Below are 14,795 nucleotides of genomic sequence, written 5' to 3' on the forward strand. Positions count from 1 at the left end.
GGTTTGTGCCAGGCCCTGCCTGGAGTGGGGTCTTCAGCCTTATGACAGCTGCTGCTGCTGTTGACACTGCAACAGTGACAAATTCATCCTTCTGACAAGATCCCTTTAAATAATTCACAGGGAGCTGGGGATTAAGACACTGTTTCTCTCAGTCTCTGTTGAGATTTAAAACACCCCCAGCTGGGGTATTTAAGGAGAATATAATGGGCTGCCCCTCTATGTCCCCCTTCCCCCTTTCCTCCTCTTTCCCATTTCCCAAATTCACGCCCCCCCCCCTCACCCCACCAGCTAGCCCTACAACAAGGAGACCCAGAAAATAAGAAAGAAAAAAAGAAAGAAAAAAAAAGGAGGGAATCAGTGCTTAGCTGGTCACTATGGCAACAGTGACAGGGTATTCAGCTGTCATTATCCCGGGGCCTCACACATGCGATTATCTTAAGCTGTGGATTGAATGTGGTCCTCACTGCTGCCCAACAAGGCCTTGTCGTACAAGGCAGGGGCGGGAGCTGCGGGCCCCAGGCCCCCACCTCCCGATTCTGTTCTGTCGACTTGGGCTCCAGAGACTAGGAGCAGAGCTGCCCTTGGGAGAGAGACTGATGACACATCCCTTCAGCTTGGAGGTGTCTGCGCAGAAAGCAGAGCAGGGGCTGGCTGAAGCTGGGCCACCACTCTGCACTGGAGGCTGGGGAAATGGGCTCCTGGGTCCGTGAATGCAGAGTTTTGACTGCACGTGGGACTCAGGAGGTTAACACACATAACATTCAGTGCCTGGTACACAGTGAGCACTTCATTATTGGTAACCAGTAGTAGCAGTAGTATCACCACTATTAACCCTGTTATTAGTCACAGGGTGCACCTCTGAGGATGCTCATGCAAGAGCCACAACTTAACAGAATCACTAGCGTACTGATTTCATATCTCAGGGACCCCCTCAATTAGTCCTGATCTTCATCCCATGCAAGTGAAGCCCTTCAAACATGGGTCATTGCAACCCTGAGGCCTCGTCAGGGCAAGCAGGGTTATTTTGTTGTTGTTTTTTTAAACAGTTTGTATTGGGCTTGTATACATGCATATAAGTACAACCAATGGACACAAAACTCTGGGGAGGGAGGGTATGTATGGGAGGGGGGCAATATTAAAATATGTACACAGATAATAATTTAATAAAAATAAATAAATAAATAAATAAAAAGTATTGTAAACAATTACTATCAACTTAAAAATAAAATTAAATAAAAAGTTTGTATTGACTTTTACAGGGAGAGGGGGGAGAGATGGAAATATCAATGAGAGAGAAGCATCATTGATCGGCTGCCTCCTGCACAACTCCTAATGGGGATCAAGCCCGCAGCCCAGGCATGCACCCTGACTGGGAATTCAACCTTGGCCTCTTGTTTCCTAGGTTGACCCTCAACCACTGAGCAAAACCAGCCAGGCAGGACAAGCAGTACTGACGGAGCTTTAAAGTTTTTGAAGGCGGTAAACACACTCTAATCCTGCCAACCACTCTAAAAATAAGGTCTACGTTACTCTTGTGATAGAAGCAGAAAATGGGCCCAGAGAAGTTAAAAGAACTTAGAGGAAAACATACCCAGGATATTAGATTCTAAACCCTGGGCTTGCTCTTTTAAACTACCAAAGTGCAGTGAGGGGTAGGCCAAATTATTCCCACACTTTGTAACTGGAGGCAAGGCCAAAGGCAACATCCAAGGCCAGGCTTGTCCCTCTGACCCAGGCTCAAGCTCCCCATATGTCTTCTGCCCAGTATGGCTTCTGCCCACCTTGATGCCCTCTTCTTGACCTGTTTTCCTCCTGTCCCTCCTTTGTAGGCTCTTAACTCCGCCTTATCTTCCTTCTAATGCTTTGTCTTCCCCGCTAACCACCTCTTTCCTTCACCAAGACAACCAGTGTGTGGGAGCTAGGAGTTCAGGCTGTCAGTGCACCAGGCCCTGCTGACCCTCCTCGGATCCATCCTGGTTCCTGTGTCAGCTTCAATGAGAGAAGAGCGGTCCTCAGGCTCACTACCAGTGGGAACAAGGTTTCCAGGGTTGTGCTAAGGGATGTGGTCGGGAACTGCCTTCCTGGGGAAAGTTTTAGAGAAGAAGAAAAGTACCTGTCTGTCCAGGCAAATGAGGGTTAAGCCTCCCTCGAAGAGGGGTAAGGAGGCTCGGTGACCCCTGGGGTTTCCTCTCAGACTCTATGGACAGAAAGATTCCTGTTCTGCTGACGAGTCCAAGAGCAAGAAAATAAATCCGCCAGACAGTAAGATGGGCGACCTACCACAACTCCCAAAATTTGTTAATACAGCAGCTGAAGAAGCAGCTTTCCCTCCATCCATCTCCCTCTCTTCCACCCATACCTCCCCCCGACACATCCACACATATACACCGTCATATCCAATGTATCTCTGCAGCCAACATAACAATTAACACACTACTCAATGGCACTGGTCATCTGTAACATTCTATTCACCTCCCTATTAAAGGCACACAGGTGCCCACAAAAAGTTCTCATACAATAGCCCCCTGACACAGCAAGCACAAATGGTGAGGCCAGGCAGAAGGGTACCCTAGCTGCTCACCTGGCCCATCAAGCCTCATCCAACCACCTTAAGGCCATCACAGTCTTCCCAGAGCTCCAATCTCAGGGACCACCTCCCACCTCCCAGGGCCCCACCTCCAGGGCTCTCACCCTGAGCATCCTGCGCGTTTGTCTGTCACTGTCTCCATCAGGCAGGTGATTTTAAACTCCCATTCGTAAGAGACAAGTATTATATAAAAAAATGTTTTAAGTGCCTAGGGGTGTTTTGTTCCTCCTTGCTTCATAAAAGTGACATTAATAGCCAGGGAAGAGCACTGCTGAGTGCAATTACAGAGGATGTTTCAGGTATGAAAGCTGTTTTGAGCCTGCTAATGTCTCCTAATTACAGGCCTTTGGGAAGTGAGAGAACAAGATAAAGAGTGGGTGGGAGGCCCAGGGTGGGGAGCCCTGACTTATCTCCGTGGTTTACCTGAAGAGGGCAGGGAAGGAGAAGGGAGGCGAGACTGACAGGGAGGCCAGAGGCCCATCCCCTGGGAGGCAGAGCTTCTTCCTTGAGAGGCAGTACTAATTCCCGGGAAACAGCTCCGGAAAAGGATGCCAGCCATGCCTCCTACCAGGAGAACAAACCTTTTAGATACTGAGTCTGAAGCTAAGGAGCCCATAGCAACTCCACCTGGGAGCTCCTGTGGAGCCACCCCCTGCAGGCAGCTGGGTTTTACTGGGACACGTGGGTCCGCAGGGTTGTCAAGAGGAGAGCAGCCTATTGGAGGTTAAATGCCAACTCTGGCACTTTCCAGCCATGTCACCGCAGATCATGTAACAGCTGCTCTGTGCCTGGAAGCTACCCTTTTGTCAGGGCTTTCTTGTGGCCAGTGACAGAAAAGCACAACTCTCTACCTCTGTTTTCCTCACCTGGACAGTGGGGCTGTTGTAAGGATGAATGCATGCGTGCCTGTAAAGCACATAGGGCCCGGGACACAAAATTATACTTTCACTTTCCCTACCTGCCATCTATTCATCTCTCTGGCAACTGTGTCCTGTATCCTGATTCCTTCCGGGAAATTGCTCCTTCCCACCCCTCAGCTCCCAGGGCGCTGGTAGGCTCCGCACAGCAAAGGGCCTGAGAGGAGCGACCAGCACCTTGTTTTTCCTGGCTGCAGGGCCTGGTCCTGAGGGCAAGGGATTCCAGCCAAGCCAGCCAGGTCCTCTCAGAGCTAATCCCAGGGCTTCTGCTGGGGGGACCAGGAAGAGGTGTTTGTTCTTCCCCAGGGGATATGGTTGTGAGGGCTGGAGGTGCTGCAGATTTCTTCTGAGCAAGAGGAGGCTCAGCCTGGAGCCAACACCATGGGAGTAGAGAGGAGAAAGGGGGTGGAGAAAAGAGAGTGAGAGAAAGGAGTAGGGGTCGAGGAAGAGAGTTGGATCCTAAGGATCTAGACCAGCCAACACATGCAGCTCCCTCAGCTCCAGACCACTCAGTTGCAGAAGCCAAGAAGGTTGAGAGTTGTGCGTTTCTGTCACTGACCACCAGAAATCCCTGACTGATACAGAAGTGTAGCTTCCAGCAACCAGCCACCAGGAGAAAGGCTCCCCAGTCCCAGGTGGTGGTACCAGCCTGAGAGAGGATGACCAACGGGGCCCCCTTTGCCTGCCTGCCTGCCCTTGGCACGGCCTGAAATTCAAGTACCATAAAACTCCATTCACCAAATTGCTTTGCCCAGAAATGCACTAAATTTCTCTTGGATGTGCCTAATTTAGCTCAGGCTTTGCTGTCTTACTTAGCATGATTGAGCCATCAAAGGAAGAAAAGAGAAATTCCAGCCTTCCCGAGGGTTAGCTCTAGTGTTTGCTGAGGAAAACTTTTTACCAACATTGTTTCATGTACAGAACAGTCACCATCCCTGCCCCATTGAGCAGAGGAGGAAACTGGCCTGAAAGAGTCTAAGAGACTGGCCCACGGTCACACATCCGGGGAACTACAGAGCTGGGATAGGCCCTGGTTTATGTGATACATGGCCTGGAGCCTTCACTGCTCCTCCATCAACTTTCACCCATCAGACCAGATAAATTCCCATTGATTTTGCTTGGCCTTGGAACGACTGGAGTGTTATTAGAGTGGATTTCTCTTCTCAGTGTGCTTCCTTATTCCTGTGATATGGCAGCTGGCGAGGGTGTCTGAGGGTCTGACAGACAGGGAGAAAGGAGGCACCCAGGCATGGCGGCCAAGTGGCCAGAGGCCCACACATGGATATTCTGTAAGGCCCCAGTGCGCCTATTTCCATGGGCATGTATCTGTGTTGGAAGTTAATGTACCAAACACCAACATTCAAATGGGGCCTTCCCTTCACAGTGGCCTCCCCTGGAAGTTCTCCACTTAGTCCAATACCTTCCCATCATTTAAGTTATTTCTAGAATTCTAAGAACTGCCTACAGAGGCTTATGGTAAAATCAGTTCATATAACTTCACACACACACACACACACACACACACACACACACCCATATATGTACACACACATATACATATACAGAGACACACACACAGAGAGAGCACAGACACGTACACCAGCTTGCTCATCCTGAAGGCCCATCAGGCATGGCTCTGGATTCCTTTCCATTTTTCCTCTGTTGAATCCCACTTCCCCTGAGGAAGACTTGCCAGTGATACAGCAGTGTCTGTGCTGCCCTCTGTCACAGGCCAGAAGGTGCTTCCAGAGGGCAGCACAGACAGCAGTGGCATCTGTGAGCCCGTGGAGAGCTCTTTGAAGACAACTCAGGGAGATGTTTACACTTAAGTCACATGTCCCACAGATACAGGAACCAACACACATGGAAACCATCAGTCGCCCACGTGGCAAAAGCCAGTGAGCCCTGGCAAAACTCTTGGAAAATAAAAGAACTTTGGGTTTGGATTTCCAATAAGCAAGTAGAATTAACCTCACTATTAGAGGGACCTATGCTTGCCTTCCTAATCAATCGGAGCAAGTAACTGGGATTTTCTGGTTGTGTCCTGGTCTCCTTCGTCATGCTGACCTCAGGAACATTGGCTCTATTTACATAAATAAACTCTTTAAAGAAGATATCGATAACCACATTGTGTTGAGAGGGCTACAATAAATCTAAATTGATCATCTCCTAAATTCAGAACTCTGCATTGGAAATGCAGAGAATGCTCAAGAATGCTCTGGACCTTCCTCGTGTATTTGGCCAACATACTTTTACTGAAACCTGTCCCTTGCTGGGCCAGTGCTGGCCTGGGCACGGGGACACAGGGATGCTGCTTTCTCTGGCCAGTGGGAGAGACCACCCATCAACACATGAGAGCTGAGCAGTGTGTTAGGAAGAGGGCACCTGGTGGGAAGTAGCCTCCAGGAGGGCTCCCCCGGAGATGAAAACAGAGCTGACACCTGAGGAAACAGAGAGTGGTACAGGGAGGGAGAAAGGATCACGGAAATGGAAGAATGAATGGGGCTGGGCAGCATCTTGAAACTGGAGCAGACTGTTGAGAGGGGACTGTGCAGCCTTTACCCAACTGCTGCCTGGGCCTGGGCATGGCACTGTTTACCATGGAACCTCACTGAATTCACCCACTGCCCAGAGCGCCTGAACTGTGAAGGTCAGGGAACATTCTAGAGCAGGGCTGACCGCAAATGTTTGGGAGAAGTAATGGAAGCCAGCCCGAGAGAGGAGTCACTAGGGCCACCAGTGTGGGTCCCCAGGGTGCTTTTTGGTGAGAGTTGAGCCCCTCCCTGGCATTTAATACAGACATTATACATGTATTCATTACTCTGCCCCTTTGCTCACCAGTGGCCTCTGATTCAGGTTAAACCAAAAGGCTTTAAATTAGAACTGCAATTAGACTATAAAGCAACATTTTACATCTGAGCATAAATCCTTTCTGTTTCTCACTGGTAACGTTATGATCCACTTGGCAGCAATATAACTGAAAACAGTTTGTGGGCGATGTGTGGGTGGGCAGTCCAGCCCCCCTTCCCATACCTGGCAGTTCTCAAGGAGAGTAATGCCAACACCCAATGAGCTTTATAGAAGGAGAAGCCCCTGGCCTCTCTCTCCCAGGGAGCCCACTTCTCAGGCTCTGCCCTGTGGGGAGGGTTCATTGCAACGTCGGGGGGCGGGGGGGAGGGCTTGGCAGAACTATGGATGAGGCAAACTCAGTTCCCTGGGAATCCCCAGGCTACCAGAGTAATGCACGCCCACACTCCTCCATCCGAGGCATGCATGTATGGGATCCTGACTGCAGAGGACAGCCTGAGGTCTTTGCCCCTTTCTGGACCAAGCCCAGTGGAGACATCTAGGGCCAACAACATTTTCCTCTTCTGTCCCCTCTTCCTCTTTGACATTCTTTTCCCTTGGCTTCTATGAGGCCCCACCTCTCAGTTTTCTCCTGCCTCTGGGCCATACCTTCCTAGTCCCCCTTTCAGGCTCCTTTTGCTCTATGGGACACTTCAATGCAGACTATCCATCCAACACTGTCACCTGATCTCCCTCCATACACTCTCCCTGGGAGAGGGCAGTCACAGGTCCTCCTCCCTTTGTTGTGGGGCTGCCTTCTGACCCCATTGCCAGTGAGTCAGATGCGGCAGCACTCCTCTCTGTGGGTGCCCCAAAGTCATCTCAAACTCAATAGGTCCAGCACTGAAATCAGCCTCTTCCCACCCAAGCATGTTCCTCTCTGTGGATTCCCCATCTTCAAGTATGGCACCATCAGCACCCCACTTGCCCAAGTCAGAAACTTTCAACAAATATACACTGATAGGTAGTGAACTAGGGGCCAATTTCCAACAGTGAACAAAGAGAAAGAGTCCCAGACACCTTGCAGGTTACAGCATAGTTGGGGAGTAAGAGGTGCGGGGGCAGGGTGGGGAGGGGGAAGAAAAGAGTCCAATACTAACACATAGAGATGTGAACTAGCAACTGTGCAAAGTGCTATGCAGAGGGCCTGTGATGGGAGACCCAATGCGGTCAGGGGTGCAGCAAAGGCGATGAAGGAGAAGTCAAGAGTGGCTCCAGTTTCTGGCCTTTGCAATGTGCTCAGATGGCGCTCACGTGGGAGGGAAGCAGGGAAGGAGAGGAAGGTGAATTCTGCTTGGGCCATGTTGAGGGTGGCATGCCTGTGAGCAGCCAGTGAGAGATGTGGTAGTTGGATACATGAGCCTGGGTCAGGGATACACACTTGAGAGCCACTGGTGTGTTCACAGAATCGAAGGCATCTGTCCAGAGGGAGATGGGGAGAGGGCCTGGAATGGAAGCGTTGTCTTTGATCCTTCCTTTTGACCCAGGATGAGGGACAGCCTGCCTCTCCTGCTGCTCACAATATGCCAAAGAGGCTCTGAAGCTGCTCGGGACACCAGGAGAAAAACTATCTGGCTGTATGTCCCTGAGAGAAGAGGGAGGACCTCAGGGAACTGCAGCTGAGCAGTGACTGCTAACCAGTGCGGGTGGGAGGCAGGGTGGGGGGGAGGAAAGCAAGCAGAAAGCAGTTCAGCCAGCTGCTGTCTTTAAAGGGCATTACTTGACTTTGAATGCTTTCCTAAAGGACAATCTTTCTTGGGAAGGGAGATCAGAAGTTTAAAGAAGACAGGTGGTGTGTCTTCTTTAAATTAAGGGGTAAATTAATAACCATAAATCATGCCAATGCCTTGTGAAAACATACAAACCTTCAAACAATAAAATAATTTGTATGAGTGGCAAGTTCTTAATACCCAGGCAACCTGAAAAGTTGCCACCTCATCGGCTTTGCATCAAGTCCCAGAAGGAATGGGAAGGGCTCCCTAGTTGCCCAGTGTTCCCAGCAGGATTCCCCTTGCCCCACCCCACCCTGCCTCTTAGGGAAATACCAGCTCATCCTAGTCCTTGCTCTCCCACCCCAAGGCATGATGCTTGCACCTGGGGCAGTGCGTTTCTCTAAATGCTGGGGACTGGGACCCAGTAAAGACAAGAGCTGGGGAGTATGCACAGGTGAGGTCAGGCTGCCCTGCTACCTGAATGGCCCAGTTAGAATGGTCCCTACAGCATAACTGGTCCTGTCGGGACAGGATGTGCAAAGCAATTCTTGGCCCTGAGCAGAGGTTACCGAAGACAGGGAAAGAGACAGGAGGTTCAGGCAGATGTCAAAGCCTAGGCCACCCTGCCGCAGCTGGTTCACCCCTTCGCTGGGATGAAGAGCCCACTCACCCCTCCATCCTCTCCCTTTGTGATGAAGCCCTACAGCTAGCCAGTCCCCCAGGCCAGGCACTGGCACTTCATCTCCAACTCCTCCCTCTAGCCTGACGGTCCATCCATTGCCAAATGCTGCCAATGTTTTCTCCTTCACTTCACTTGACCTGCTCTCTGAGTACCGTTTTAATTTAGACTTTTCTGACCCAGGAAAGACAGCTGAAAGAGTCTCTTAAATGCCTTTATCTCAACTGTTCTCCCAATCTTATCAGCAAGCGTGACTGCTTTGTTTTCCTGCCCAGGATCTCTTCTTTGCCTACAGGATAAATCCAGTGGCAGTCACAGCCCTGCTTTACCTACCACCTTCCAACCTACACCTGGTCCAGCTCAGAACTGGCAACACTCTGCCAGGCCCCAGACAAGCAGATTCTTCTCTCCTGTCTTTTCATGACTCCATCCCTTTGATCAACTATTCCTCCTACTCCAGGTATCTCTGCAGACTCCCCATTCACCACCTATCAGACTCATTCTCTGAAGACCCAGCTCATAACGGCTCTTTGTCTCCTTCCGAAGTCTCTCACTCCCAGCTCTGTGTCCACACCTGCCTGTTAATCTCTCTACTGCCACAAATAAGAGCTTCTTTGTGAACTTGGTGGTCACCCAGTAGGCTGGGATCTCCTCAAGGATGGTCCATTTTTGTAGCTATGGGGTCTGGCCAGATGCATGAACACTGAGCTAATGAATGAAGAGCATTTCTCTAAGGCAGTGGTCGGCAAACTCATTAGTCAACAGAGCCAAATATTAACAGTACGATTGAAATTTCTTTTGAGAGCAAAATTTTTTAAACTTAAACCTCTTCGAATGCCACTTCTTCAAAAATAAACTTTCCTGGGTCATGGTATTTTGTGCAAGTGCCACATTCAAGGTCCAAAGAACCACATGTGGCTCGAGAGCCGCAGTTTGCCAACCACTGCTCTAAGGCAAGCTCCAGGAGAAGAGAACATGTCCTTTCTGAACACCAGCTCCTCCTCATGCCATGGGCATCTCAGAGCTCTGACCCATCCCAGATCACTGGCACCACTGCTGCCATTCCCACATAGGCATGGCCCAGCCACCTAGGAGCCAGGACTTTGTCATTTTGTTACAAGATGGCCAGGCTGAGAGCCGTGGCGTGTCTCTCTGTAGGGGGCAGTGGACATAGCCATTCATACCTACATTCCACCCAACAAAGGTACTGCTTTAGGCAGGTGCTGCTTTCTCCTCTGTCTCCCACCCTCCCAATCCCCTCAGCCATCCTATAGGCCCAGGACTACCAGAGGATTGAAGGATGGAGGGTCTGACACTCACCCCAGATGTGGGATTGGCTGTCCAGCCCAGTTCTGCGGTAGCCGTCCTGGTGTCCATTAATGTTTCTGTAGATCAAAAAGAGAAAATCTGGTTGGAAGGATTGCTGGATAGTGGCCTTTATGTCCATGAAGTTACTTATGACCATAATGTTAGTGCCAGGAGCCTTGGGCACCTCTGTGAAGCAGAGAAGGGAAGAGGTCTGCCAGGACCGTGCAGCTCAGAACAGAGCTAGGCAGACCTCAAGTCTCCCAATTCTAGGTCCGCAGCTCTTACCCCCAATGACCTCAATCCACCTGTGTGGAATGAAGTCATCTATCTACCCACCACTTTACCCTCAAGACACAACTACTTCCCTCAGTACTTTCCCTAGAGGCTTTTCCAGGGTCACGCAGGCCCAGTAGCCACCTCATTCTCCCTACTGGGCTGCTCTGCAACCACACCTGTCCATCCTGCCCTCCTCTCCTCTGCCTCCCCTTCAGGCATCTGTGTTGACACCCTTAGGGGACTTTCCTCCTCTAGACCAGCGTTTTTCAACCACTGTTCTGCGGCACACTAGTGTGCCGCGAGATGTTGCCTGGTGTGCCGTAGGTGCAGACAAGACAAGAATTTTATAATTTTTCACTATTTTGTTTACTTAATATTTCATAATAAAGTAATTATAAAATACTTTCTTTGTGTTTATTTGATTCCTATTCAAGAGAATTACTTTATATATAGTCAATATAGGCACAGAGTTAAATTTTTTAACATTTTCTAATGGTGGTGTGCCTCGTGATTTTTTTCATGAAACAAGTGTGCCTTTGCCCAAAAAAGGTTGAAAAACACTGCTCTAGACCCAATCACTCTCCCAAGACTGGGCCCTCCTGCAGGTCCCTTTGTCCCCTGAACCCAGATACATGTTGACTCCCTTTTCCAAGACTCTATTGGGGGCTCACCCAGAATACAAATGCACATGCCAGACCCCAGCGGTCTGCTTCCTGGTTACCACTCCCTCTGGCCATTAAGTGAAGGACAGACACCCTGACTCCTGGGTCATCAGGACTGCTACAGTACACAGGCCAACATCACCAGGTACCATGTAGTGACCACAGTGCTGCTGTTATTACAACAGATTTCTGGATGGAAGCAGTAACATGTCCTGAGAACAGGGCATGTTTTCCCTTTTTCCTCCTCAGTCTATTATTACCCCCCTCCCCCACACCTCTTAATAGAGACAACTCCCCAAAAGCAGCCCACCAGTTCCTGATCAGCAAACCCACATCCTCTTTGTTTCTTTAACAGCTTTATTAAGGTAGAAATGACATACAATAAACAGCACATAATCAAGGCGTACAATTTTGAGAAGTTCTGACATATATTTACACCATGAAACCATCACCACAATCAGAATGATAAATATATCCATCATTTCCAGAAGTTTCCTTATCTCTTGGTGATCCCTCCTTCCCTCCTGTCCCTGCCCCACCCTCTCACAGTCTCCAAGCAATGACAAATCTGCTTGCTGTCACCATTGATTAATTGGCATTTTCTAGAATCTTACATAAATAAAAATGCAATAGCATCTACACTGATAAAAGAGAAAGATGCAAATTGATCATACCTCTGGGATGCTCACCAGCCAATCAGGAATGGGTATGCAAATTAACCCAACAAATATGGCCAGTTAATTTGCATAAGCAGGCACCAAGCGGCCTGGGTCCTGGGGACAGGCACTAAGTCTGCAGGCTCCCAGGAACATTGCTGGCCCTAGGAGGTGTGGGCAGCCACGCAGCTTGACAGCAGACAGCAGAGCCTGCTTGGCCATAGCCATAGCAACCTGCAAATAGGCAAGTGGGCCTGCAGGCAGCACCCAGCCTGGCCTGCTTGGCTGTCACCGTGGTGTGGAGCAGGCAAGCAGTGCAGAGAGCAGAGAACCAAGGGAGCAGGCCTAAGCTGTCAGTAGGACATTCCTTGAGGGATCCCAGATCGGAGAAGGTGCAGGTTGAGCTGAGGAACCCCCTAATGCCCATGCACAAATTTCGTGCACCGGCCTCCACTGTACATAAATTCTTTCTGGCTTTATATCGATAGTTAATTTGTTTTATTGCTGAGTAGTATCCAATTATAGAGGCATACTGCAATTTGTCTCCCCAGTTACCTGCTGTTTCCAGTTCAGGGCTAGTACATGAGAGAGTAGGAGAGTCCCAGTCCTCCACATTCTCACCACACTGGCATGGCCATTTTAAATCCTGGCCATTTTAATAGGTGTGTGGTGGTACCTTATTGTGGTTTTAATTTCCATGTCCTTAATAATGAATAATAAACATCTTTTCACATGCTTATTTGCCATTTCTATATTTTGGGGATGAAGGGAGTGTTCAGTCTTTTTCCATTTTTAAATTGGGTGGTTTTCTTTTTACTGAGTTTGGTGAGTTCTTTATATATTCTGCATACAGTCCTTTATCAGATATATGCTTTGCAAATATTTTCTCCTATTCCGTGGCATTCTTTTATCCACATCTTTCAACAAACAGAAGTTTTAAATTTTGATCATCAATTTTGCCTTTATGGTCTGGTGTCATATCTGAGAAACCTTTGCCTAACCCAAGGTGACAAAGATCTTTCCCTTACCTAGGTCTATGATCTCTTCCGAGTTCATTTTTGCATATGGCGGAAGATGTGAATCAAATACACAAATGTGTTTTTTCAGGTGGCTATCTAGTTGTTCAGAGGTTCTCTTTTTAAATTCACACAGTGGTGCCATATGGGCTGGTGGAGGTGTCCTATCCACCTGGATTTCCCGGGGCATGTATACAAGGAACCTGCACAACACATCCCACCCGCTTAGCAAATGAGACTATACAACAGGAGGAGGTTTGGGTTTTTCCTTCCTCTGTTCCCTTTTGCTCCTGAACAGCCCTCCCTCCACCCCACGTGACCAGCCAGTCTCTGCTCGCTGCTTCAGGTGGGAGATGGGAGATAGGAATGAAGAATGCAGGGCTATAAAATCTTGGCTCCTTAGGAAAGGGAAGGATGCCTGGCATAAATCAAAGGTTTGGGAACAAACCCATGGGCAAGTCCGAGGGAATGAAAGCGTAAGTGATGAATGAGGAGCTGTGTGGAGAAGAGGGTTCCCTTTGCTCTCGCCTCCCGGTGCTCAATCCCAGAGAAGAGATAATGGTAGGAATCTTTCGAGGTGAAAGGAGCATAGACATCCAGCACCCCAATGTGGTGATGCAGCAGTGAGTGACCCCACCAAGATGACATGACACAGATGAAGACTTGGGATCTGGACTGGGCAGGGTCTAATGGAGGGGGCCCGGAATGTCCCAGGGGTGACCTGCATGGACAGTGAGCAAGGGTCAGATAGGGTATCTCAACAGGGGCCCATGTGGGCAGGAGCCAACAGGGCCAGCGAGGCCTAGATTATATTTCTGCCACCCCCTGGAACTGGTTTTCTTTTCTTTTCTTTTTTAAAAAAATATATTTTATTGATATTTTACAGAAAGGAAGAGAGAGGGATAGAGAGTTAGAAACATCGATGAGAGAGAATCATCAATCAGCTGCCTCTTGCACACTCCCTACTGGGGATGTGCCCGCAGCCGAGGGACATGCCCTTGACGGGAATCAAACCTGGGACCTTTCAGTCTGCAGGCCGACACTCTATCCACTGAGCCAAACCGGTTTCAGCTGGAACTGGTTTTCTAACCGCAAACCAAAGGGAGTAAGATAGGTAAAGCAGGCTGCCTTTTCTGCCCACTTGAGTTTGGGTTTTGATTGAGAGTCAGACCCCATGAGCATCTGAGGGAGCGCCAGAAGTGGCACAGACTCCTCGAGTGTGTTTTCTCCTCTGATTCTCTGACAGCTGGGGAGGCCGATCCCTGCGTGGAGCAGCCCTCCCTCTCCCCCTCATCTCCACTTCACAGCACTAATAATGATCATAATGACACACCGAATTTACATAATACACTTCTCAGAAGACACTCCATGAGGCTCCGAAGAAATTCATCTTCATGATTAAAATGCCTCTGCCAGGTGGGCCTGAGGCAGGAGCCACCAAACCCATGTGGCAGCGTTAGGGACCAGGGCACGGAAATGCGCCGAGCCTTGTACAGGGTCTCAGAGCTTCCCACCCTGGCCCCATAGCCTCACATCCCAGCCTGCTGCCTGCCAGGCAGACCTGGGCTTCCGGAACCTCTGCCGTGACCCTGGGGTTTGAGGGGGGAGGGGGTTGGCCTTCCTCATAAAGCCAAAATGCCACAAAAAGCCCCCAGAATAATGCACCCTCTCCACCTCAGGATCATGTGAAAATAGCTGTGAACAGGTGGAGGACACAACACGGGCAGCAAGAAAAAGAGAGTCCAGATCAAATCTAAGCATCAGCCTTCACTCCTAACCTTCCGAAGACGTGTTGGTTCTATGAGGCCCATGAATACAATCTAAGATTTCATTATATTCGTAGACACCTGCTCAAGGGCTATAATTGAATCCGTTTCTCAATAATGCTTTCCAGCCACGTTGGTGGACCAAAGTTGCGGCGAGAGGTATCTGTGTCTCTGCATGCCGTCCGCCATAGAGACAGAGACCACGAAACCGTAAACCATCCACTCGATATGATTAAGGGCCATTTCTTTCCTGGCACAGACAGCGCCTGATGATGGCATTACACTCTGGTGGGGGCTGCATAAAAGTGATTTGAGGAGGTTTACATCTCCCCGGAGAGGAAGCGTACGCTCATTTGCATTTATAAAGCA

General features: G+C 49.5%; 1 protein-coding gene across 1 annotated transcript in view; it reads right to left on the reverse strand.

Moving 5' to 3' along the window:
• The window catches only part of EPHB1 (EPH receptor B1), a 401,523-nt gene that overhangs the window by 270,029 nt on the left and 116,699 nt on the right, over positions 1-14,795 (reverse strand). The window contains exon 2 of the mRNA XM_084902720.1: positions 10,063-10,127. Within this exon, the coding sequence (XP_084758846.1) occupies positions 10,063-10,127 (65 nt within the window). The remainder of the gene's footprint in view (positions 1-10,062; positions 10,128-14,795) is intronic.

The sequence above is a fragment of the Pipistrellus hanaki genome (genome assembly GCF_964339955.1).
Source record: "Pipistrellus hanaki genome assembly, chromosome: 13".
NCBI classification, from domain to species: Eukaryota; Metazoa; Chordata; class Mammalia; order Chiroptera; family Vespertilionidae; genus Pipistrellus; species Pipistrellus hanaki.